Raw genomic sequence first — 23,815 nt, forward strand, 5'->3', positions numbered from 1 at the left:
AGCATGTTTGTGTATATGTGCCTTCAAGTTGCCTATAAACATATGGCAACCTCATGAATTTTTAATAGAGTTTCCCAAGGCAAGGAATACTCATAGGTGTTTTTGCCACATCCTTCCTCTGAAATACAGCCAACAGCAGCTGGTATTCATTGACATGTGCTATGCAAGTACTAATGAGGACTCACCTTGCTTAACTCCCAAAATCAGACAGGATCTGGTGCCTTTAGTGTACTTAGGCTTAGGGATTAAACCTGGCACCTGTTGTGCTGTAAATAAAAACTGTTAAAAAGGTTTGTCCTATAGAGGTGAAAGCACTTGATCTGATGAAGAAAACTGTACCTGTCTTTAGCACTAACTATGTTACATCTATATAAATGAACTAAGGCAGGATAGCTGTCACCTAACAATCCTAACTTTAATTTCAAAAAACGCTTTATGGTGATTTGGGGAGCAATAAAGCCTTCCCACCCATTCCTGCTTGGTAAATCTTGCACTACCAGTTTTTTCTTGCACATCTCTCCTCCACATCTTGTAATTAATCTGCATGCCCATTCTTGCTAGCTGAACAAAGTTCTCAGTTAAATTTAACCCTATATTAATCCAAATAGTTAACCATTTCGATATAAAACAATATTTTTGGGATAGCAGGGTGTATGATAATCATAGATTGGGGATCCCCAATTTAAAAAAGTTATCCCAAACCCACATGCCTAAAAAATATGTGGGAAAATCAAACCCTATGAGGAGCAGCCTAGAAGAAGAGAACATTAAGAGAACATAGAACCTTGTTTAAATACTTAAAATGCCATTGGGAATCAGGATGGGGAGCAAGTTTGATTTCTGCTGCTCCAGAGGCTTTGGACCTATCCCACACTGCCTCTCCCCCACCCCCATTTCTAAACACTTAGAATTCATTGAGGGTACTGCTTTTTGACAGTAAAATATGTTGCATTGGAGTATGGTGAAGTCTCCTTTCCTGGAGGTTTTTAAACCTCCAGAAAATGCAGGAACACACAATCAAAGCACTCCTGGATATCTGCCAGGAGTGCTTTTATTGTGTGTTCCTTCATGGCAGAGTGAGGTTGGACTGGATGGTTCTTGGATCTCTTACAACTCTATGATTCTATAAACAATCAGGCATTAATTATTAGTTTAAGCCTCTGTGACTCTTTTTACTCAGTGAAATTTAATTTAAAAAAAAATAAGTGACTTTTTAAAAAGATCTAAAATTTATTCTGGTGAAATAAGGAATCCCCAAATATATGCACATACTTTAGTCTGTAAGATGCTAATTTATTGTAAGCTAGTTTATTGTAAGTTATGCTTATTGCATGGCAAGCCATACAGGCTGAAATTTACTCTTTTGGAAAGTCATACAAGGTGCAGGAGCACTGCTCTTTCTTGCGCAAATAACATATTAGGCTTCTTATAAAGGATGATTGCATGACAAAGAGGACAGAGCTACTCCACTGTACCTTTAATAGTTCTGTACAAGTGGGATTGCAGAAGTGAAGTTTGCATCACAAGCTACATCTACACAATTTCCCCCTTTTAAACAATTATGAAAGTGGCAGAAATTTTGACCGTTTCCTATGTCCCCTGAGGCCTCATATGGTCAATGTAGTACTGAATATATGGTCATGGTCTAACTTTTGCTGCTGGTAACCTATAACACTGCATGCTTTATGTAAATGTTCCTTACAAGCTATGCCCTGAAGATTCTGCCCGAGAGAACTAATGACCACAACTTCTTTTTTCTTTTCTCTTTTTGCTTTGATGTTGACGCCTAAGCTCCTTCGCGGTAAAGCCAACTTGACTAATCTCAGCGTACGTAACCAGATTGCTTGCAAAAGGCGTAGCAGTGCAGGTTGTTTTGTTGTATTTCGCCTCTGTATAGAAGCCTAACCTTTTTTACAGTGATCAAAGGAGACCTGACCCCTTTGGGCGTGATCTGTGTGTAACAGCAGACTAACTTTGTGGCTGTCAGCTGACTTGCTCAGTTAAGTCTCTGTGTGAGGCTAGTCAATGGGAATCAGTCTTGAAGAAAGAGGATATAGTAAAAGATGGGAAAGAAATCACTATGCCTCCTCATTGCTTCTGTTCTGATTGCCTATTATGTTTACAACCCGCTTCCAGAGAATAACGAGGAAGGCTGGAAACTGATGCTGATCGATGCTGGCTTTAGAACCTTAGGACACATGGTAAGTGTTTTAGATGTTCATTTATTCCAGGTCTCTGCATTTGAAATCATTCAGATTAAAAAAATGTGCATTAGGCAATGAAAAAAGACAAGGGCAGGGAATGCAGCAGATCAGGTTTGTGCAAAATGAGAGCTAATAGCATATGAAACCGAGCACTCTAATACTGAATGACTGGGAGTGGTGGGATGAGGAAGGGGGGGGGGGGGTAGAATAGTATAGAACTGGTGCATTCTCTCTGTGTATAAATAGCCTCTCTTTGGGTATAAATATCCAGTCTATTCAAAGGAATACCAATGGAGGAAAAGCTACCTAGTTGATAAAATGTATTGCTTTTGGAGGTTCTGCATTCTGTTTTCTCCTTAATTTATTGAGCTGCCTGAGAGATATGAGCGGGATGCTCACTACTCAGGCAGAAAAATCCACAACACCCTTTGATAATGGTTTTACTTACCATGACTCACATAGCCGAGATACTTTTTAGTCTGCTGCATGGATGTTTCTATAAATAGCCAGGGCTAATTCTGGAAGTAATTAATCAAATATAAAGTGGTTAGATTTTTTTCTTGGTGCTAATGTAATTTCTAATTGAAATTCTATGTGAGAGGGAGATGAGGCAAGTGGGATGCAGCTAAAGATCTGTAAGTGGAATTATGTCCAAGATAGGAATTAGACATCAGTTTCAATACTTTTATTTAATGGATCTGTCTGTTTATTTGTTCACATGCACCTGTGGTTTCAGGCTTTGCACTGGGTAGTTTTTAAATAGTCATATAGTAATTTGAGTGTTGGACTATGACTCTGGAGAGCAGGGTTTGAATTCTTGTTTGGCCCACTAAGTAACCTTGGGCAAGTCACACTCTCTCAGCCTCAGAGGAGAGCAATGGCAAACCTCTTCTGAATAAATCGTGCTGAGAAAACACTGTGATAGAGCCATTAGAAAATCACCATAGCTCAAAAGCAACTTCAAGGTGCACAATAACAATGTAGTAGTTACTCAACTTGTTGCCACTGAATTTTATTTTTTCACTACACTAATAGACACAATGCCTGCAGTGAATCACCGTCCTAAGATGATAAGAGAGTTAGGGGAACATAAAGTGTATTTTCTTTCCTGTATACATGATTCCTTTTATTTTGCTTGCTAAATTCAGCCAGTGCAATGAACACAGATAAGCTGTTTTGCCTGCTGCTCTAGTGAGAGCAGCTTTTCTGAATATTTGCTGAGGTGTGCAGAAAAGCCACTCTAAAGTCTCATGTGTGGCTGTGGCAGGGTGTCAGCTTTCATGTGACTGCAGAGCGAGTTAGTGATATCTCAGGAGGTCATAAAAATACAGCCTTAGAAAATAAGGAAAACAAAGAAATCAGAAAAGAGTTGGCAGACCAAGGGAGCAAAGGACAATTCAAAGTGAGGCAAGGCTGTGGGTAGAGATTCAGAATCATTGAGACTTTGTTTGCATAGGGAGGTATGTAACAAAAGAAACAAAAGAGAAGCAGTATAACTAGCAGTGATAGAGGGAGATAGAAATTTGCAAATCTAAATATTTGATTGTTTCATTTTTGCAAGTAGAATGAATAACCTTCTCAGTTATCTCCTAAGTGCAGATAAAATGAACATCCCAATGTTTCAGGAAAATATCTTTGCAGAAATAAACTTGTGCTGTTTGGGAGGTTTGTTTGCCAGAAGATCATGGTTTTCAAGTAAAAACACTGTTTTCAGACAGCCATGCCAACTATGTGTCCATTATAGTGAATACAGCATACCGGGAAATTGTAGAGGGGTGTGGCATGATGGATTCCAGGACAAGGCATGATTGGTGAACTTGAATCCTGAACTGGACCACTTTTCATTGCAAGATTTTGCCACAGGCCTCATTTAATGATGAAGTATTTTACTAAGAGTGAAGCAGGTTGTTTTCTACATTGAAAGCCATTCAGTCTAGCATTTGTACAGTTGCCTTCATTTCTTTTTCCTTGATGTATCTCTATCTGTTTACCATTTGTCTATCAATTATTTCAGAATGTTTCAGTTATCCTGTTGCAGCCTGGTCAGATTCTGAGTGCTCAGAAAATGAGGAAGGGAATGCTGGAACATATTCAGAGGGCCTTGAGGAGGATAGCCGTGGCCTGTAGAGAGTTGTTTTGGAATCTCCTGGCAGTTCCCATGAGACTGGTCAAAGCAATATCAGTTCTCATGAGAATCAGCCAGAAATTCAGGATGAGAGAAATGTGGGAGACAAATATTTGTCCAGGTTAAAGTGTCTGGAACTTTGGAGGCAGGGCATGCAACAAAGACAGGCCCATTTCTCCCAGAGGCTTAAAGATAAGGATAAGAAAAGCAGGTGCATGTGGAATGATGTCATGATAGGCACTGAGGCCTTTTAAAGTGGTTTCTGCTGGTACAATCCTTTGTGAGAGCAATGTTGTATTCAGGTGAACAGCTCTCAGTTCTTGGTCCTACATTTTTGGAATTCATGTATTCAAGTTTCTAAGTTTGTTCCTTTTTATAGTTCATGTGTGGCATAGATTGCCTGTCTTGGATTCATGCTATCTTGTTTATGGATATATCTGTGGATTGATGCTTGATACTGAGTTTGAAAGGATTTTAAACTCTTGGCTATCTTGGAAATATCTTTTGGGACTTTGGTTCTCTTTTTTTGGATTTACTTATTATATATATACTTTGCTCTAAATAAACTTTTACTTTTACATATTGAATTAACTGGACAGAGTGTGGTTTGCGGTGAAAAGGTATTTCAGAGCTTTAGTGCAACACATCCACTGAATTTTGAGGAAATTGTAATGTTTTTACAAACTTAAAAAAAATTACAAGAGCTAGCTGCTTGGTTTTGTTTACACAAGATATCATTTGGTATCTGGATGGGAAACAAAACTGATTGTCACGTCTCCATGTCATTAATTTCAATTGTCCCTTCTTGCTGTTTTGAAAACCCAGCCTCAGGAGCTTTAGGCCAAAGTTGCACTTTTTTTGGGAGTGATTTGAGCCTGGTGTGCCTAGATTTCCAGAAGGCCAAATCAGACACAGATGGATAGAAAGCAAAAACAGAGGTTTATTCTTAATGGCCAGAGAGGATGTCAGCAGAGAAAGCATTCCAAAGTACTAACAGCTATTCAAGAAACCAGTGGCAGCTTCTGATTGGCTGAAAATTGTCTGGCTAGAATCTGTATCTGAGTGGATACTGCTTTAACTGCCTTGGCTCAGAGTTATGGAATCCTGGAATTTTTAGTTTGGCTAGACACTTTTTGGCAGATACACCTTGTAAAATATAACACCCATGATTCTATAGCATTGAGCCATGGGAATTGAAGTGGCAGTCAAGCTGCATTAATTCTAAAGTCCAATAGAAGAATTTTACCCTTTTTGGTGTATGGGAGAAGATGCCTGCAAAAACCTGCTCCTAGAGCTATACTTTTCCATTCCTACTGTAAAGGACCTTTTTAACTAGGAGTAGGAATGATAAAACATGAACTGTATTATTCAAAAATGGAGGCATTTTTAACAACATGCCAGTCCAGATATCACAATTCTACTTGGACAGTCTATCATCAAGCAGGCATATATCTATGTCTTACAATTTATACCGGTCATGGAAAATTTGCACAGCTATAGCATACATTGATGTATGACACATCACTATACTGGATATATATTTGCCTTTGTGAAACAGTGGTCATTAAGCCATAATGAAAAATCATTGAGCAAGCACATGGTGAAAACCTTTTCCTTACTTTTCAGATTGTTTTTCGTAGAAAGTAATAGTTAATGATATTGTTATAGTGCTCTAGAAATGTTTAATCTACCTTTCCCTGTGATAAGAACTCGGTAACTGCAGCTTTAAACCTTTTCTCTGGTTGAGGATATCTTTTCCTTCCACATAGCTCCACCTTACTTTGATCTTCACTCTCTGACCTTTCAATATCAGAATTCTCTGGGCATTAGGTTGTTGTTGGGTTATAACTCTCAGCTGTCTTAGCCTGGGAGTTATATTCCAACAATCACGAAAATACCAGGACTTGAAATTCAGCAACATCTGGAAAGTTGCATATTTCCCACCAGTGCTTTAAACTGTGGGGTAAAGAGCACGTCAGAGGACTATGGAGTAAGTACAGATTCCATCTTCTCACATTGCAACAGTATTACTTCAGTGGTATGCAGGCAACATATATTATTTCTTCATCATCATCATCATCATCATCATCATCATCATTATAATCATCAGCGATCCCTTGAGACTGAGTATGATTGTCTTCCAGAAGTAGAGTCTTGGTAGTGGGTCCATAAGTGACTGTAGAGACCTATTCTGCAGCAACATGGTCTATCACAGGTATGGACAAACTTCACCCTTCATGTGTTTTGGACTTTAACTCCCACAATTCCTACAGCCAGTAAGCTGGCTGGGATTTCTGGGAGTTGAAGTCCAAAACACCTGGAGGGACGAAGGTTGCCCATGCCTGGTCTATCACAATGAGGACATTGATTTCCAGATGGAAGGCAGTCCTAACAAAGGTTTGCTTGACATGACTTTCTCTTGGCACATTTCTTCCTACTTTCTCTATTCCTCCTTCTCCCTCTATTTGTGTCTCTTCAAAATCCATAGCAGTGTTCGTAACAGCTGACCTGTTAGAACACTCAAGGGCTAGGGATCTTCAGTTCTCAGAGTTTATGTCACATTTTTAAGGTTTTCAATTCTTGAGCTGATAGTAAAGTAATTGCTTTGGAAGATAGTGTGCAGTTCAGTGAAGTTGATGGCGAAGGATCATCGCTTCAATGCTGGTGGTCTTCGCTTTTTCCAGAATGCTGGTTCATGTCCTCCAAAGAGATTTGCACCATCTGAGTTTTGTAAATGCATTTTTTGGAATGGAGCAGAAAGTGTTTGAGGATTGGAACATTTGTAGGGATGTCAAGATGGTTATTTATAAAGCTATTGTCAGTGCAGATGTTGTATGCCTGTGAAACATAGACCATCTACAAACATCTACCACCTACAGTCATCCCTACGTGATATAACCAGTGATGATGGATAATGGAAGTTATGGTATGGGTGAATGGCATGTTTTTCACTTCTGTTTAATGGCATTTCGGTCCCATCTGCATTGGATTGTTCTTTTGAATGATAACAAATGCAATATGGATTAAGAATTTCATAAATGGATACCCACATGCTTCCCCTCCCAACCAAAATACATTTTCTTGGAAAATTACTTTTTAAAAGAGATTGTTATTGTAAAATGTTACTTGTTATTCTGTTATGCATTGGCATTACTTTTGACTTGATTTTTTTACTTCATAGCTGGTTACCCCCTACTTAATTTTTAGTTCTTTTGTGGGGTGGAATCCATTTGAAGAAGTAAGAAAATGATTTGAAAGCTGAAATAGTTCTCAAAACAGTATTGAGAAGTATTGAGTAAATGCAACTTGTTTCATGGAGAAAAATAGTGATACTATCAGTTGCTACATTACTTTTCAAAGCACCCAAAGCAACATGTTGTTACATGTATTTTGCTACTCCCAAGTTCTAATCATGTGTCAGTTCCTGCATACACATGAGATTTTAGCAACTTGCGCTTCCATAACAAAACACTGCAAGATACAGTTAAACTGTTGTTTGTTCTAAAACACCAATGAAATGAATTATTTGCTCAAGGATTGCACTTTCAGGCAATTTCTGTACATCTCTCAAAAAACCTGTTTCTGACAGACAGTGTGCCCCACAACCGAAAGGTCACAGAAAATGTCGTTTACCAATGCTCTGATCTATATTGCCTCAAAAACCCTTATGTTACAGCACTGCTGAAAATTTAGGTTATGTTCAGCTTTTAACAATATATGTGAATCCCAAAAATTATAAGATCTATTGGCAGTAGATCTACAGAACGGCAGTAGTGAGTCCCAAGCTTAGAGTAAGGTGGGGTACAAATAGAGTTAAAGTTACTACTACTATTTTCCTTTCTGCCCTATATTTGTTTTGGATTTGGGTATGCCAGCTGTGATAACACTTGGGTGATATAATAAATGAGGGCTAATAAACTGAAGAGATTATATGGATTAATGATTCTGAAGTTCAGTTTAGGAAACTGTATGAGGATGCCATCTCTGTGTAAGTGCAGGTGTATAGTTTGGAAATAATTCTTGATCCTCTTCTGTCACTGGTGACTCTGTACCTTGGAGTGCATGGACATGACTTTGGCTGGATGGGCAATTGTGCAACAGCATAATATGTAGAGGGCTTCTGTACCTCTAATGCAGTGGTTCTCAACCTGTGGGTCCCCAGATGTTTTTGGCCTTCAACTCCCAGAAATCTTAACAGCTGGTAAACTGGCTTGGATTTCTGGGTGTTGTAGGCCCAAAACATCTGGGGACCCCAGGTTGAGAACCACTGTGCTAGTGACTTACCATGTAGCTTATTACAATGAACTGAATGTGGTTATTCCCTAAAAGACAACACATAGGCTACTAGACAACACAGGCTACATATTGTGAACTATAATATGTTCACAATAAAAAAACTGGTCAGGACAACATACAGAAAGCAAGTGACACTAGGGATCTCAGTATCTAGGAGTACTTCTTTCTATACACAGCTGTGAAATCATACATGGGGATCAACCCTTCGTCATCTTTTACTTATGTTTACTTTCCACAACTGCTATTATCACATCCACAGAAAATATGCACAAGTGTAGAGACAACTACTAGGAGATAGCTCAGGTCAGAAGGAACAGTTGGGAGAATGGCTAAGCAGCCTTTACCAGAGTCAGACTTGAGTCTGCTTACTAAATCTGGTGGATAGATTAGCTAATTATTATTTTAATTTTATTTTTAATCTTCTTTCTTCTGATACAGGGACTCAAGGTGGCTAACAGCAAACATGACACAATACAAATTAAAAACACAGCAAATGCATATCAATTATGAATATAAAAATTAAAAACAAATACATATTTTATGTTATGAAGCATAACAAATAAAATCAAATTAAAATTAAATAGAAATACACTTTAAGCTATATTTTAAAACTACACAATCCTTTTATTATGGCAACTTGGGATCAAACAAGCATATTCCATAAGAAATTGAATTGCTTCTACCAGAGGCAAATTATTAGTGAAGGACTCAGACCATGTGCTTTGCAAGAACCTCCATGCATTCATTAATAATTATCTATTAAAGACTTAAAAACGGTCAGTGATAATAGTGTGATAATGTTCTTCACTTCTCTCTCTGAGTCATTTCTCCCCATTTCATTGTTTTGGAATGGTGATTCTTAGACAGTGGACTATGTTCCCTTGAGCATACAATCAGGATTCCAGTGCAGGTCTTTATAGTTTGAAAGAAACACATTATATTTTAGAATTTCATTTTCTTTAGAAAATGGGAATTTTGTACATTACTTGTTCCATCAATCTATGCTGCATAGTATGCTATAGTGTGGAGTTCCTTACCTCTGCATGGTACCACTGTGCACCCATTATGCAGCCCACTTAATGTTCCCCCAACAAATCTGATACTTTGTTTCTCAACACCAAATAGATTCTAAATTTACAAATGGTTTAATCTGCATTTAATCATGCTATTTTGCATCCCAGATAAAATTACTGGGCAAGACAGATTGAAAGGAGAATGAGATATTTATATTTGTACTTATGAAATGGATGCATGGGTTAAGGACTAAGAAACACTGTTTAGGAATATGTATAGTAAATTCTTTTTTCTGCTAACTTCCCTAATTGCTCCTTGGCTCATCTCTAAACCTCCTGACAGTCATGGTCTCCTACTGATCTACACACCCTTACTGCTTGCTGGCACCATTTCATTTGTTGTTGTTGCTGCTTCATGCTGTTAAGCATTTCTTCATAACTGAGGGCTCTCCTTCAGGCTGTGCATTAATTGCCTGCCTGGATTTCAGAAATTTCTGTTTGCTTGTAGGTCTCAAATGGATCGGGGAGGGGAGACAATAAATCTTTCTGAATTTGCTTAAGAACTTCATCCCACTAGGAGCATAAAGCGGGTGGAATAGTTTTCTTACCATAGCACTTAAAGCCTTTCCATTTTTAAAGAAAAATTGATAATTCATTGGCTGCCATCACATGTGATGTACTTTGTCAGTTTCTACAGAAATGTTCCACTTTCTGAGCTATCACATGGGCAAGTATTTTCCACCCATACTGCTTTCTTTAAAAAAAAAAAGGGGGGGGGCAGAATTGCAAAAGTTAAAAATCTAGATCTAAAAACAAAGGGGGAAGGGGAATACAGCTATATTAAACTGATCATATATTGAAATTGTACAATTCCTGAAAAATAAATTATTTAACAAAAATTACCATAAAAGCTTTACACAAGAGGATTAATGGCAAGAAAAGGAGCATTGAGACACATTTTGATAATGCACACAGTAACACTCACTCTTTAATGTCACTACAATGGTTTAAAATGGGAGGCATATGACAGTTCCCATCCCACATTAAAATAAGAGCCTTTAGCCATTTCTACATGAATTGGGAGCTCTGAAGATGATGTTTCCCGACTCCAAAAAAACTATTTTTGAAATAGTTTAAACATATTTTAAAGACAGAATCCCACAGGCAACTGGCAGAAGTAGTTTTGCATCATGTGATGGGCTCCATGGGACTCTGTCTTTAAAATTATTTTAAAGTGTGTGGAAATGGAGGGAACCCTGAGTCTGATGAGGTCCTTTATATAGTAGCTGTTGTTGATGCGCAACAAAGCCATAGATGCAGTGTAATATTAGGCCATGACAGGAAGAAGCCATGGGAATGTTGTTAGGGAAGCTTTGGCCTGTGAAATGTGAAATCCATTTTGTAAATTACATTTTTGTAGCAGTCTTTCCAAAGCAAAATAAAAAATTAATGATGACCAAAACTGAGCATTATAATTAAAACATATATTCACAGATAATTTATAGGATAATTAAATCATTAAAAATACCTCTGTGATTTGAGAAATTCTAAACTGAGGAACTTAAACTGAAGAAACTACCCTTCAATAAATTAGCCAGACTGAAACATGCTCATCAAGCCTAAATCATGTGTACTGGTATACAATTCAGTTCACTAAAAGAATTCAGAATTACTGCTAGGATTTGATATTTACACATAGTAAAGACATTTGCACAAGCCAATTCATGGATGCTGCAGGGCTGTGGGGCTCAATTATGCTAGCTTCCAAGTCAGAGGAGTGGTGAATCTGCTGCACATTTTAATCCAATATATTAAACCCTATCAGTACCTTGGACAGCTCATTTAATTTTCATTCTAATGTTTGAGTAGATCAACTGCCAGCCAATAGTGTTGGGGAGGGAAGAGGGAGAGGAGAGACAGAAGAGCAGGAAACTGTTCATTTCAAATTTTACAAATAGCCCGCTTATACTTGTGGTACAGTGGTACGTACAATCATGTTATATTCTGCCTCGAGCCATGAGGAGAGGCAGGAAATAAACAAATAAACAAATATAATTATTATGTCTAGGTGTACATAGGTTTATGTAGCCCAGCATCATGTTAGTAATGATAAATCCAATCAAAACTCATTTTGGGAGGTTGTTGAGGAAGTCAGAATTCTTTAGCAAACAAATACCAACCACAGCACCTCCTCCTACTCCAATGATGGCATTTCCATCTTGTTTCAGAGCAGAGGCAGCAGCAGAGACACTTCCAACTATTTTCTATAGCTGGACTTGATGTGAAGATGCCATCTGCTGAAACATCTTAAAGAATCAGCTTTCCTAATGCTGTGACTCCTTAATACAGTTCCTCATGTTGTAGTGACCCCAACCATAAAATTATTTTCATTGCTACTTCATAACTGCCATTTTGCTACTGTTATGAATCGTAACGTAAATATCTGATATGCAGGATGTATTTTCATTCACTCGACCAAACTTGGCACAAATACCCAATATACCCAAATTTGAATACTGGTGGGGTTGTGGGGTGGGTTGATTTTGTCATTTGAGAGTTGTAGTTGCTGGGATTTATAGTTAACCCACAAACAAAGAGCATTCTGAATTCCATGAACAATAGAATTGAACCAAACTTGGCACACAGAACACCCATGACCAACATAAAATACTGAAAGGGTTTGGTGGGCACTGACCTTGAGTTTTAGAGTTGTAGTTCACCTACACTCAGAGAGCACTGTGGATTCCAAACAATGATGGATCTGGACCAAACTTGGCATGAATACTCAATATGCCCAGATTTGAACACTGGTGGAGTTTGGGGAAAATAGACATTGCCATTTGGGAGTCATAGTTCCTGGGATTTATAGTGCACCTACAATACTCTGGTTTCTTTTCAGATCATATAAATCTTTCGCCTTTTACAATCAAAGAGCCCCTTGAACCCCTCCAACAACAGAATTTGGCCAAACTTCCCACACAGAATCCCCATGACCAATAGAAAATACTGGAGGGATTTGGGTCCTAAAACCATCAGAAATATGCATTTTCTGATGGTCTTTCATGACCCTCTGAACCCCCCCCCCTCGCGACCCCTCCAGGGGTCCCAACCCCCAGGTTGAGAAATGCTGCCCTAGGAGATCCCTTCAAAAATACAAGAAAATAGCTGGACATGTCTGCACCATATCCATCATCCTCCCCAAAGCATGGGTTAAAATATGGTTTTAGGATGTGTTGGAGATACAGCTATGAAGTCACATACCAGATATATATCTCATTTGTAGTGAAGAAACAGGCATTTTTTCAGATAATCACTTGTACAATCGGTTGACTAATATATCCTGACAGCATAGAATGATATGATTCACTAAAGAATGCAAAAAGAAAAAAAAAGAAAAAAGATAATTGAACATTGTCAGTAAAATAGAGTTATTACATGTTTACAATATGTTTATGAAGGAATACTTTAGTTGTAGGTGTACAATGAAAACAATAGAGATTGTTGACCAAAAAGGATTTTTCTTGCTCCCTAAGCAATTCACCCTCCTACTCAATGTTCTAATATGTTCTGAGTGTTTTTAAGTTCATGTTTAGCACTTAGTATGCTATATAGTTGCTTCTTAATAAACAATAATTCTTAATAAACAATACACAGTAAGACCTCCATATCTCAGGACTATTTGTTCCTGAGCAGACTACGGTTAGCTGAAACTGCAGATACCACCAAACTCCATTAAATTACCTGACTTCCAGCCCCAGCATACCATAGAATCACCTTGGAGCATCTAGAAATTCCTAGAGGTATACCCTTTTTAGAAATGTTCTAGGGCCTCAAGGCAAGTCTATGCTGCATTCAGCTCAAGTTCAGGAAAAAAGCAAGATAGAAATAAATAAATAATATAGTAACTTTTGGGGGAATCATACCTGGATAGCCTAGCAAATTCCTAGAAAGACAATTTCTCCCCAAACAGAGATAACAAAATTGTGGATATGGGCTCTGCAGTTGTGTGGGTCCTACTTTACTTCATGGATAGAAATTGTTTAGCCCCCCAGATTGCTTGACTGCAACTCTCCATATTCTTCATTCTTGGCAGTGCTGGCTGGGACTGCTGGTCATTGCACACATTTCCCTCCCCAATATATCTCTTTCCTTTGATATACTGAAGGAGCCCTGGTGGCGAAGTGTGTTAAAGCACTGTGCTGCTGAACTTGCAGGCCGAAAGGTTCCAGGTTCAAATCCCGGGAGCGGCGTGAGCGCCCGCTGTTAGCTCCAGCTTCTGCCAACCTAGCAGTTCGAAAACATGCCAATGTGAGTAGATCAATAGGTACTGCTCCGGTGGGAAGGTAATGGCGCTCCATGCAGTCATGCCGGCCACACGACCTTGGAGGTGTCTACGGACAATGCCGGCTCTTCGGCTTAGAAATGGAGATGAGCACCAACCCCCAGAGTCAGAAATGACTGGACTTAACGTCAGGGGTAACCTTTACCTTTACCTTATTGATATACTGAGTATATTCATTGTACAATAATATTTATTTACTATAGATGGAGCACACACTCTCTCACACACATATGCTATGCATAGCATAAGGAAGGGTTAACATCCCTGTGTTATTTGTCTTGCTGACTATGCTCCTGTTCAGAATATTTCACCTTTCTATCCCTGTGATCAGGGCCGGCCGGAGATGATTTTAAATATTAAGTGGGGAAAAGCCCCCCCCCCGGCACCACGGGAGGCGTGGCCATGTGCCGCAGGAGGCACATGGCCACACTTCCCATGGCGCCGGCGGGCCCCGCCTTTCATGCAGCATGGGAGACGGGGGCAGGGCGAGCAGCGCGGGAGGTGGGGTCAGGGCGCAGGAGGCGGGGCCCGCCGGCGCCACGGGAAGTGTGGCCATGTTCCTCCTGCGGCACATGGCCACGCCTCCCGCGGTGCCGGTGGGGGGGGTGCTTTTCCCCACCCCCGCCTCCCACGCTACTTACCCTCGCCCGTCTGACCTTTTCCAGCTGACCAGACTGCAGCGGAGGTCCCTCAAGGCCAGCCAGGCCAGGGCGAACTGGGCGGGAGGTGGGGCACTGTCAGCGTGGGAGGCGAGGCCAGGGCACGCTGGGAGGGAGGCAGGGCACCGCCCTGACAGTGCCCCGCCTCCTGCCCAGTGCGCCCTGGCCTGGCTGGCCTTGCCCAGCCGGCAGCGGCCATGTGGAGCTCGCTCGTCGCCGAACAGGCCTTCCTGTTCACTGGCAAGCGAGCCCATGGTCCCCGCTGGGGTGGGGGAAGCCTGACGGCGCCCCCCAGGGACCTGCGCCCGAGGCGGCTGCCTCACGTGGCCTCCATGGTGGGGCCAGCCCTGCCTGTGATAATTGGATTTTGAAAAAATTAGCTGGTTGGGGAAGCAAGGATTGGTAGAGACACCTTTTCCCCAAGATGACTCTTTCAGGGGTGATTTTTTCTTCCTAGGGGTAGATTTCTCTCACATCTTGTTGTCTCACACTCATTCTTAATTATGAGTAATTTATAAGGTGGATGTTTGTAACTTGAGGATTGCCTGTATATTAACATTAATCACTTCTTTAAAAAAGTGTCAGCCAGATCTGTAGAGGGATCGATATTAAGCTTAATGGAAGGCTAAATCCAGCAAAAGTCAGTGCAGGGTAAAAGTGCACTGGTGGCAGTTAGTAGGTTTCTCCACCTTCCAAAGCAGTAATACTTTTTGTGCTTGTACAAATAGGCTTGTTTTTGTTTTTGTAAACTATTGTAGAGTTAGTGGAATGATGCTAGATACTGGCCAGAATTGCTAAGACAATATTACAAGTATTCTAATGGGTCTGCCCCAAGGTCAATTTAGTCTGGTGCTCTTTTCCCACAAATGGCTAATCAGATGTTCCTGGGCTGTCCGCAAATGGAATGAAAACACAACAATTCTCTTCTGCCTCCTTGTTGACCCTGGCAGCTGACATTCCGTGGCACAGTGTCTCATGTTATGCGGCAAGTTATGTAAGAGTTATCTTTGAGCATAAAATAGACAACAGAATGACAGATATTCACAGGAAGAACAAGCACATACCATTCATAGAGGAATTAAATCCTTACAGAAAATATTGGTGGTGACTTGACTTCAACCCTTGCAGGGGCAACACAGCACACATGCGTGTAAGAAATATAAATTATGTAACAATGCATTAGGCTAGCTTCAGTTTTCCAGCAGACAAGCAATACTGCCAGAATAGAAATTTAGAGATGTGTGTTGTTTACCCACTATACATACAGGCATCTTTGAGTTCTATATTCATGTCCCAAATCATCCAGACTATGTTTTAGGAGTTAGAAACAGGGGTCTTATTTTTGGCACCTGGATTATATTTTAATGAGTTGCTGAGAACATAAATATTACACTAAAAAGAAACTCTTTAAGAAAGGCTAGAAGCACATTTAATTTTCTTCTCTCCAAGAGGCATGGCAGTTTGGATGAATTACCTGATGACTCATGGCTATGTTTTGGTCATCTTTTTACCCCCTTTCTGCACTAGGAAGGGGGGGGGGATTAAGCTGCAGGGAAAGGCTGTGAGATTTATGGTGGGAAAATGTTTTCTCAACATTTAGCCATTGTGTTTTTGAAATGCTGATTGAAGCTAGTGGTCTGGGCATATTGGGATGTCTTCACAAGTGAAAGGTTACTGATAGTGCCTCTAACTGGGTAGGGCTTGGAGCTTTGTCTAACTCCTTGAGGATGCCCAGCTGCAACTGAGCTGCATCTCCCCAGTAACATCTTAACGTAGTAAGACCTTAACAAAAGATGTGACACTATTTTGCATAGAATTCCTTGCACCTTGCAACCAGCAGCCAATGACCTTCCATGTTCTATAATGACTGGGAGATGCTGGGAGCCAGAAGAAGTTGGCAAATAATGGAGAGAAAAAACCAGATGTATAATTACAGTAATGGAATGAAGGCACTGTCTCCCCAAATATTAATTCTCCTCCCCACATTAAATGTTCCTTGAGTCTTCAAATTTTTCACCTTTCAGAGAGTAAGACATACAAAAGTATTCCCACTGAGAACTCATATTGCTGTGTTCCCTTGGTAACTTTGTCTGCCTCTTTTCGTTTTCTAACTGGAACTTTACTACAGTACTAAAAAGGGGAGATCAAAGAAAAATTCCATGAAAGAGGACAGTATTCTTATTTGGCAGGGACAATATCCTCATTTCCCCCACCAAAAAAACAACAGTGAGATGCAGAGTAGCCCACAGGACAGAAATAAGTTGGAGATTTGTATTTGATCGAAAGAATAGAGACAGAAAGAGGGGATAGATTTCAGACGTTTACTGCTTATTTTTGGAAACGCTTTTTTCTTTAAGGAATAATGGCATCTATTTGGATGATTGTTTGCTTCTTCTGCTTAACACAGGGAAGGAGGGAGGAATCAAACAATCATCCAAATAGATAGGGAAGAAAAGGAAGGAAAAAGGAGATAAAGGAATTCAGTATTGTTTCGTTATTCGGGAAGAGGCCAAAAGTGGGTGCTAGACAGAGAAGGATAGTCCATTTGTTGCCGGGGGGGGGGGGGGTGTTCAAGGAGTAAAACCATTTTCCCCATTTTTGCTGGTTATTCCCCCTCCCCACTTCGCATTTCATAAACGAGGGTTGTTTCCAAGACAGCAACATGAGTCGGGGGAATAACAGAAACACAGGTGGAAATTATTTTACTCCTTCAAATCCCTCTCTTAAAATGGACTATTCTCTGTTTAGCACCCCCTTTTTGTCTCCACCCGGATAATAGCCCAGCACAAGGAATTCTGTGTACATATCTTCAATCACCAGTTAATATATTGATTAAATCTGATATCTGATCCTTGCCAATTTCCATGAAATTCCAGGCAAATCCAATCAAATCTATCCTAATAAGTATTAACTTGGTGTCACATTAGTTGTCTAGGTTTCTTCACGCTAATTCAATACATGTGAACTCTTATATTTAATTACATAGTTCTAAATTCAATGCTTATAATCTACTCCAAGAAATCCAGTGAATGAGTGGAAATTACATAAGTGTTGTGGGGCTAATTTTCCACTGATGCAATGGGTCCACTCTAGTTGGGATGAACAACTGGATTTAGGCAAAGATTTTATCTCTCAGGCAGGTCTTATGTAAACCCCAGAGTTCAAATGCTGTACCTCCAATATTACAGTAGAGTCTCATTTATCCAACCTTCGCTTATCCAACATTCTGGATTATCCAACACAGTCTGCCTCCTGCCTGGATCCACAGCTGTTTCTCTAGGCAGCAAGGACTGAACTTTTTACGGATTTAACTTACAATAATGTTGTTACTGCAAGTTCATTTTATGCAATTCTATCTTTATTTGTAGTCGATTTGTTAGTAGCCAATGTTTTTGTAGTCAATGTTTTCAATACGTTGCAATGTTTTGGTAATAAATTTGTAAATACAGTAATTACTACATAATGTTATCGTGTATTCAGTTGCGTTTTCTGTCAATTTGTTGTAAAACATGATGTTTTGATGCTAAATTTGTAAAATCATAATATAATGACATTTAATAGGCTTTTCCTTAATCCCTCCTTATCATCCAATATTTTCGTTTATCCAGCGTTCTGCTGGCTCGTTTATGTTGGATAAGTGAGACTCTGTCAGAGTAATTTGCAGCGCAACAGTAAGTTGGATGGAATCAGTGGAATGCAGAACGAAGTGACATCCGAGACGTTGGTAAAACTATATACAAAGTTTTACTATAAGCAGTAATAATCAAGACAAACAGACTTGAAGACAATGGACCAACACAGGACTTGACTCTCACTCTAGGCAGACAGAACTCTACTCAATTCAGAACTGAACTGATGCAATCAGCAATGCACACACTTGTGTCTGGACACTCATCACACATCAAGGTCATCACAGCTTCTTAGTAATTAAGTCTTTCCAGACTATAGTACACTCTGGATGATGCAATCAGTATGCAATAGAGGCAAGACACAAATTTCATTTAAACACCACCAATACACAAATCCCACATTAACAGACTCTACTGTACATTCAATATATTTCACAGAACCATAAATCTCTAGTTCTCTTTCATGCAAAACAAATCTGCAGCAGAAGCTCAGGAGGTTTTGCTGTGGGAGTTTGTAAAGCCTAAAGGATTGATGATGATGATGATGATGATGATGATGAAGATAGCATGTCTGTTGAATTTTTGGCATCAAACTTGAAATAAAGGAAAGGAGCACTGGTGAATGTGAACCATTATGCCATTGAAGCTTTACAAAAAAAAACTTGGACATAAATATTCCCTTTGTTTTCCAGGCTGGCATTGCTGAGAAACTGGGTCTTGCACATTACATGGAAACAATGATGATGCTTACATATTTAGAATATGCAGCACCAGTATCAGATGAAAAGGTCACTGTAACAGACACAAAAATGAATGATGTTCCAGTTCGTCTTTATGTCCCTAAAGAGAAGCCAGACTCCTTGAAAAGGGCAGTAATTTTTATCCATGGAGGTGGATGGTGTCTTGGAGGGACAGGTAAGCAGAAAGACCTCTTTTTTCTCTTGTTAGTATGGATCTTGAATTAAAAATATTGACTGGGTGCAGTTATTTAAAAATTATTTATCTCCTAATACCCAACTATCACCGTTTATTGACTGGAGATAATAGTCAAGTAAACTGCAGGTTGGATGGAGAGACCTAGTGTGGTGAAAACACCTGCCCATTTGTGAATTCACCTGGCACACTGGTCATTTTTGTAGTTCTGTAGATTGCAACCATTCATTTCTTCTTCTCAGATAGCAAAACATTTTCTAAGTAGGATAAAGTGGAAGCCCTGTAGAGAGGAAAATATTCTTTTTTAAAATATTCACAGAATGGTGAAGAAACATATTTTTAAAGTATTGGCATACCCTGGTGAGAATCTTCACAGTTTGAGACTTATGCTACACAAAATTAAACCACTTTTTTTTTCAAAAAAGGAAATAACAGTTCCATGCAGAAAATGATGTTTTCTGTGCAAATCTTCTCCATACTAAGTTCTGAATTGCAAATAGATTTCAAAAACTCTCTTGTTGAAGACTTTTTCACATTGGAAGAAAATTATTAAAATTACCAATTGTTTTCTTCAAGAAAAAAACTTAGTGAAAAATTACATTCCTAAATTAATATAGAGCTGCACCATTAAACCTTTCAACTTTGAGTCTTTTGAGCAATTTGTTACCTTCTCATTTACCATTTATTGCAACTTCAAACAGGTATTAAAGAAAATGGTTTTGCTGTGCAGATGTGTACAAAGAAAAACCTCTTTGAGATCCAGATGTTGATTGCACAAACCACAAAGCATGATGCATATTAAGGGTTTTCTTTTGCATGCATAATTATATGAATATACATGTATGAGACTGTAATCTTTTGTGGTACTCAGAGATGAAAAGATGTCACCCAGCGTATATAATATTTTAAAATTACAAGGCACATATCCAAAGTATAAAATAAAGGAATGGGGGAGATGTCATTTAAGATTATTTCTTGGATTGCAGTCAAGACACTTAGACATGGTTGATATAGTTCCACCTTTTAGATAAAGCAATTTGTGCAGTGGTTGTTTTCTGTTACCAAGGAATCACTGAACTGTAGAGATTCATAGAAAATGCTCAAAAAGTCACTGCTAAGAGAAATAGGAAACTGTATCCATTTGTTTTGTAAGAGCAATAAAATATGCTTCGTCATTTATTTTGTTGCAGCCATGAGTTCTTACGACCTCCTGTCAAGATGGACGTCTGAAAGATTAAATGCTGTCGTCATATCAATTGAGTAAGGAAGGCTGTTCCAAAGCGAAATTTTGGAGAATGCATATTCATTCTTGTTTTCTTTGTGCATCTGATTAAAATTATGAAAACCTAGAATGACAAGCACACATAATAATCCAGTATGGATTATGGATGGGGACGTTGATTTCCCTGACTTCTGCCACATTTAACCCTGCCTTTGATATAAATGATGACTTTTTTTTAAAAAAAAATGAGCAGTTTCAACGCAATAATAGGCTTCTATATATTATGTCATTCCATGAGAATATGTATTTACTTCATTGTTTATTTATTCATTCATGTCCACGACATTGATTTGTGCCGAGAAACAGAACAGGATTTACAAATTCAGTCAACCCTCCAAGTTTGATGGGGTTAAAGGTACAGGAGTGAAAAAGGAAATTAAAAAGTGAAATCTCTCTCTCTCTCTCTCTCTCTCTCTCTCTCTCTCTCTCTCTCTCTCTCTCTCTCTCTCTTTATAAATGGCAAATGTATAATTTTTTTCTTCCTTTTGGACTTATTCCACAAAGGTACAGATTGGCGCCAAAATATCATTTTCCGGTTCAGTTTGAAGATGTATATGCAGTGACAAAGTACTTCCTGCAAAGGAGTGTTCTTGAAGAGCACAAAGTAGATCCAGAAAGAGTATGCATTTCAGGAGACAGCGCAGGAGGCAACTTGGCTGCAGCTGTAACACAGCAGGTGAATAATATATATTTGATAGTAATGGTCCCAAAATGGATAGTTCCTTCTTCAACAAATTAAAGTTGTGGTTCCTTTCTATACAACCTAAGAATCCTCTGCAAAAGTATTTTGAGGTACACAAGCATGTTGGAAGAATCTGATATAAAGTGAGTTGTTGAAATAAAGGAAGAGCTGCCTTTCTTCCATGCATTGTTCCATTTCATGATCTAGTGATTTGCAAACTTGGATTAGTACCCATTTTTAAGACTGCAATTCCCACAATCTGTGCTCATAGGACAGTCTGACTAAGAATTTTGAGGTGGATCTAAACTGCCATATAATCTAGTTTCTGAATCCAGATTATCTGCTTTGAACTGGATTATATGGCAGTGTAGGTGGTCTGTGTAGCTACTGTATATAGCAGATGTTTGTGTGGATTTGGAAATATAAAATGCTCTAATTCTATTATATTTACCACCATTAGCTTGTTGACTCTTGTCTTATGCTTAAAGGCATCAGAGCAAAGAACATTAGGAAAAGCATTATAGATTATTCTCCTTTGATCCCCATGGAAACAGTGAGTGCCTAAACTTGCCCATCCATTGTGGCTTTCCCTGTGTGGAAAGCAAAATGATAAAAGAAGAAACATTCCTGTTCATTTGCAAAATCTACACACAAGGAAGAATCCTGATTTTCCAGAATCAGTACTTGCATGGAAAGTTTCCACATGGACAGGAACTTCTTTCCAGGTTGCCTCATACTGCATAAGGGAAGCAATGATAGATAGGGTAAGTAAGACTAGATGTGCTCTAGCAGTAGTATGAGTTTATTTACCTAAGTATGTTTACTGGTGAATAAATGCTACTGAATTTATTTGGTTAAAGATTTTGTTACTTCATTATTTATGATGAGCAACAGCTTGGATTTGGAGATTTCTGAATTTTAGAACTGCCTTAGCATAAGATGTATTATGGAAATAAGAATATTGAGTATCTTGGACCATGCTTCCTATGGAAAAATAGTGTTTTCAGGTAAAACTTTATGATGCAATCAATCTGTTTTATTCATTAAGCAGGTATGCTCATGTCCAGATGATGCCATGCCCCTACTACTTCCTCCATCTCTTCTTTTTTTACAAGAGAAAATCCATTAGGAAATAAGAGGAAAAATAGAATGCCTTACTATTTTTAATACAATTTACTGTGCCTTACAACTGTTAGTATCCTTATCTAGAAGTCCTTAAACAAAGAATCCCTTAAACAAATGTATACACTGGACCTATTTGTACAGGCTTGAATAGCAGAAGCAGGAAACCTATTACCCTGCAATTCCTAATTCTCTTTTCTGCATATTACTGTAAAATATAAACTATTTTCTGTCTAGATAAATTCATTGTTTTGGAAAAAGAATATGAGAATCACGTCTCTTTTCTTTCTAAATTGTTATAGCTTCTAGATGATCCTGATGTCAAAGTTAAACTGAAGATCCAAGTTTTAATCTACCCTGCTCTTCAGACCATTGATATGAATTTGCCCTCCTATCAAGACAATAAAAACATGCCAATTCTGCCTAAATCATTAATGCTCAGATTCTGGAGTGAATACTTTACCACTGACCTCTCTCTAATGGAAGCCATAGAAACCAACCAATATGTTCCTCCAGAATTTAGTCATTTATTTAAGTTTGTAAACTGGAGTGAGTGGCTACCTGAAAGGTTTAAAAGAGACCATGTTTATACCAGCCCAGTACCTGGAAAATCAAAGTTTGGACAGAAATATCCAGGGTTCTTTGATCCAAGAGCAGCACCTCTGTTGGTTGATGATGTCAAGTTGCGTGGATTGCCCCTGACATATGTTATCACATGTCAACATGATGTCTTGAGGGATGACGGACTCATGTATGTCTCACGCCTTAGAAAAGTAGGAGTTCCAGTGATACATGAACACCTTGAAGGTGCTATTCATGGAATGCTATTGATGAATTCAGGCCCATTATTTCTAAATGGGGGACAGATAGCAGTCAACAACTACATTGAGTGGCTAAATAAGAACTTATGAAGGAAACATGTCTGTGAATAGAATGGCTCTTTGGGCTCTGATTCACTCAGGCTTTGTTTTATACTGTTCTTTTCTTCTTCAAGGAACAAATTTCTCTTTTCAGTGAATTGTTTTGATATGATAATTCTTTGGATATTGTAATTGATATAGAATCATTTCCACCCTCTCTTTTGACAAGACAGAGATAATTTTGTTTTTTTTTGCTCCTTCATCAAACTGTTTTTAATTTAAAATTAAAAAATCCCTATCAAACCTTTTAGTGTGAACTTGCTGTGTTTAGAGATGTGAAAGCTTGTGGAGAAAAATGGGAATAAAACTTTTTTCTGTCAGTGACTTCAAGAATTCTGGAAATTCTATATTTCTAGTTACACTGGGCTTCTGTGTTATTCTGGCTTGCCTAGGAGATAGTGGTATTTTGACTCTGTTACAGTTGTGAGGAAATGTTGACCACTAGAGGTATTGGTCTTCAACTCCTGTCAACCGTAGCCAGCATTACTTGATGACAGCTACAGAGTTTCATTCCCAAACTATATTAACCAAGCCTACACAAGCATCTGAAGTGTAAGAACTGTGCATGCAGAACTTTGCTATGACTTTCCTGTCATAACCCCAGGATT

At 38.8% G+C, this 23,815-nt stretch overlaps 1 protein-coding gene across 1 annotated transcript; it reads left to right on the top strand.

Moving 5' to 3' along the window:
* The first annotated feature begins 1,838 nt into the window (after window positions 1–1,838).
* Window positions 1,839–23,531, top strand: aadac (arylacetamide deacetylase). Its single transcript, XM_003218184.4, has 5 exons — window positions 1,839–2,201; window positions 18,961–19,183; window positions 20,392–20,461; window positions 20,988–21,159; window positions 22,590–23,531. Exons 1-5 carry the CDS (start codon window positions 2,064–2,066, stop codon window positions 23,196–23,198), a joined length of 1,212 nt encoding a protein of 403 aa, XP_003218232.1. The 5' UTR covers window positions 1,839–2,063; the 3' UTR covers window positions 23,199–23,531.
* Window positions 23,532–23,815: the final 284 nt, after the last annotated feature.

This window comes from Anolis carolinensis, chromosome 3, assembly GCF_035594765.1.
Source record: "Anolis carolinensis isolate JA03-04 chromosome 3, rAnoCar3.1.pri, whole genome shotgun sequence".
NCBI classification, from domain to species: Eukaryota; Metazoa; Chordata; class Lepidosauria; order Squamata; family Dactyloidae; genus Anolis; species Anolis carolinensis.

Bases quoted from the DNA above. Each gene is read 5' to 3' on its own strand.
- aadac (XM_003218184.4), top strand. From the start codon at position 2,064: ATGGGAAAGAAATCACTATGCCTCCTCATTGCTTCTGTTCTGATTGCC. The intron at 2,202-18,960 runs GTAAGTGTTTTA...TTTGTTTTCCAG, and splicing joins TTAGAACCTTAGGACACATG to GCTGGCATTGCTGAGAAACT. The intron at 21,160-22,589 runs GTGAATAATATA...AAATTGTTATAG, and splicing joins CTGCAGCTGTAACACAGCAG to CTTCTAGATGATCCTGATGT.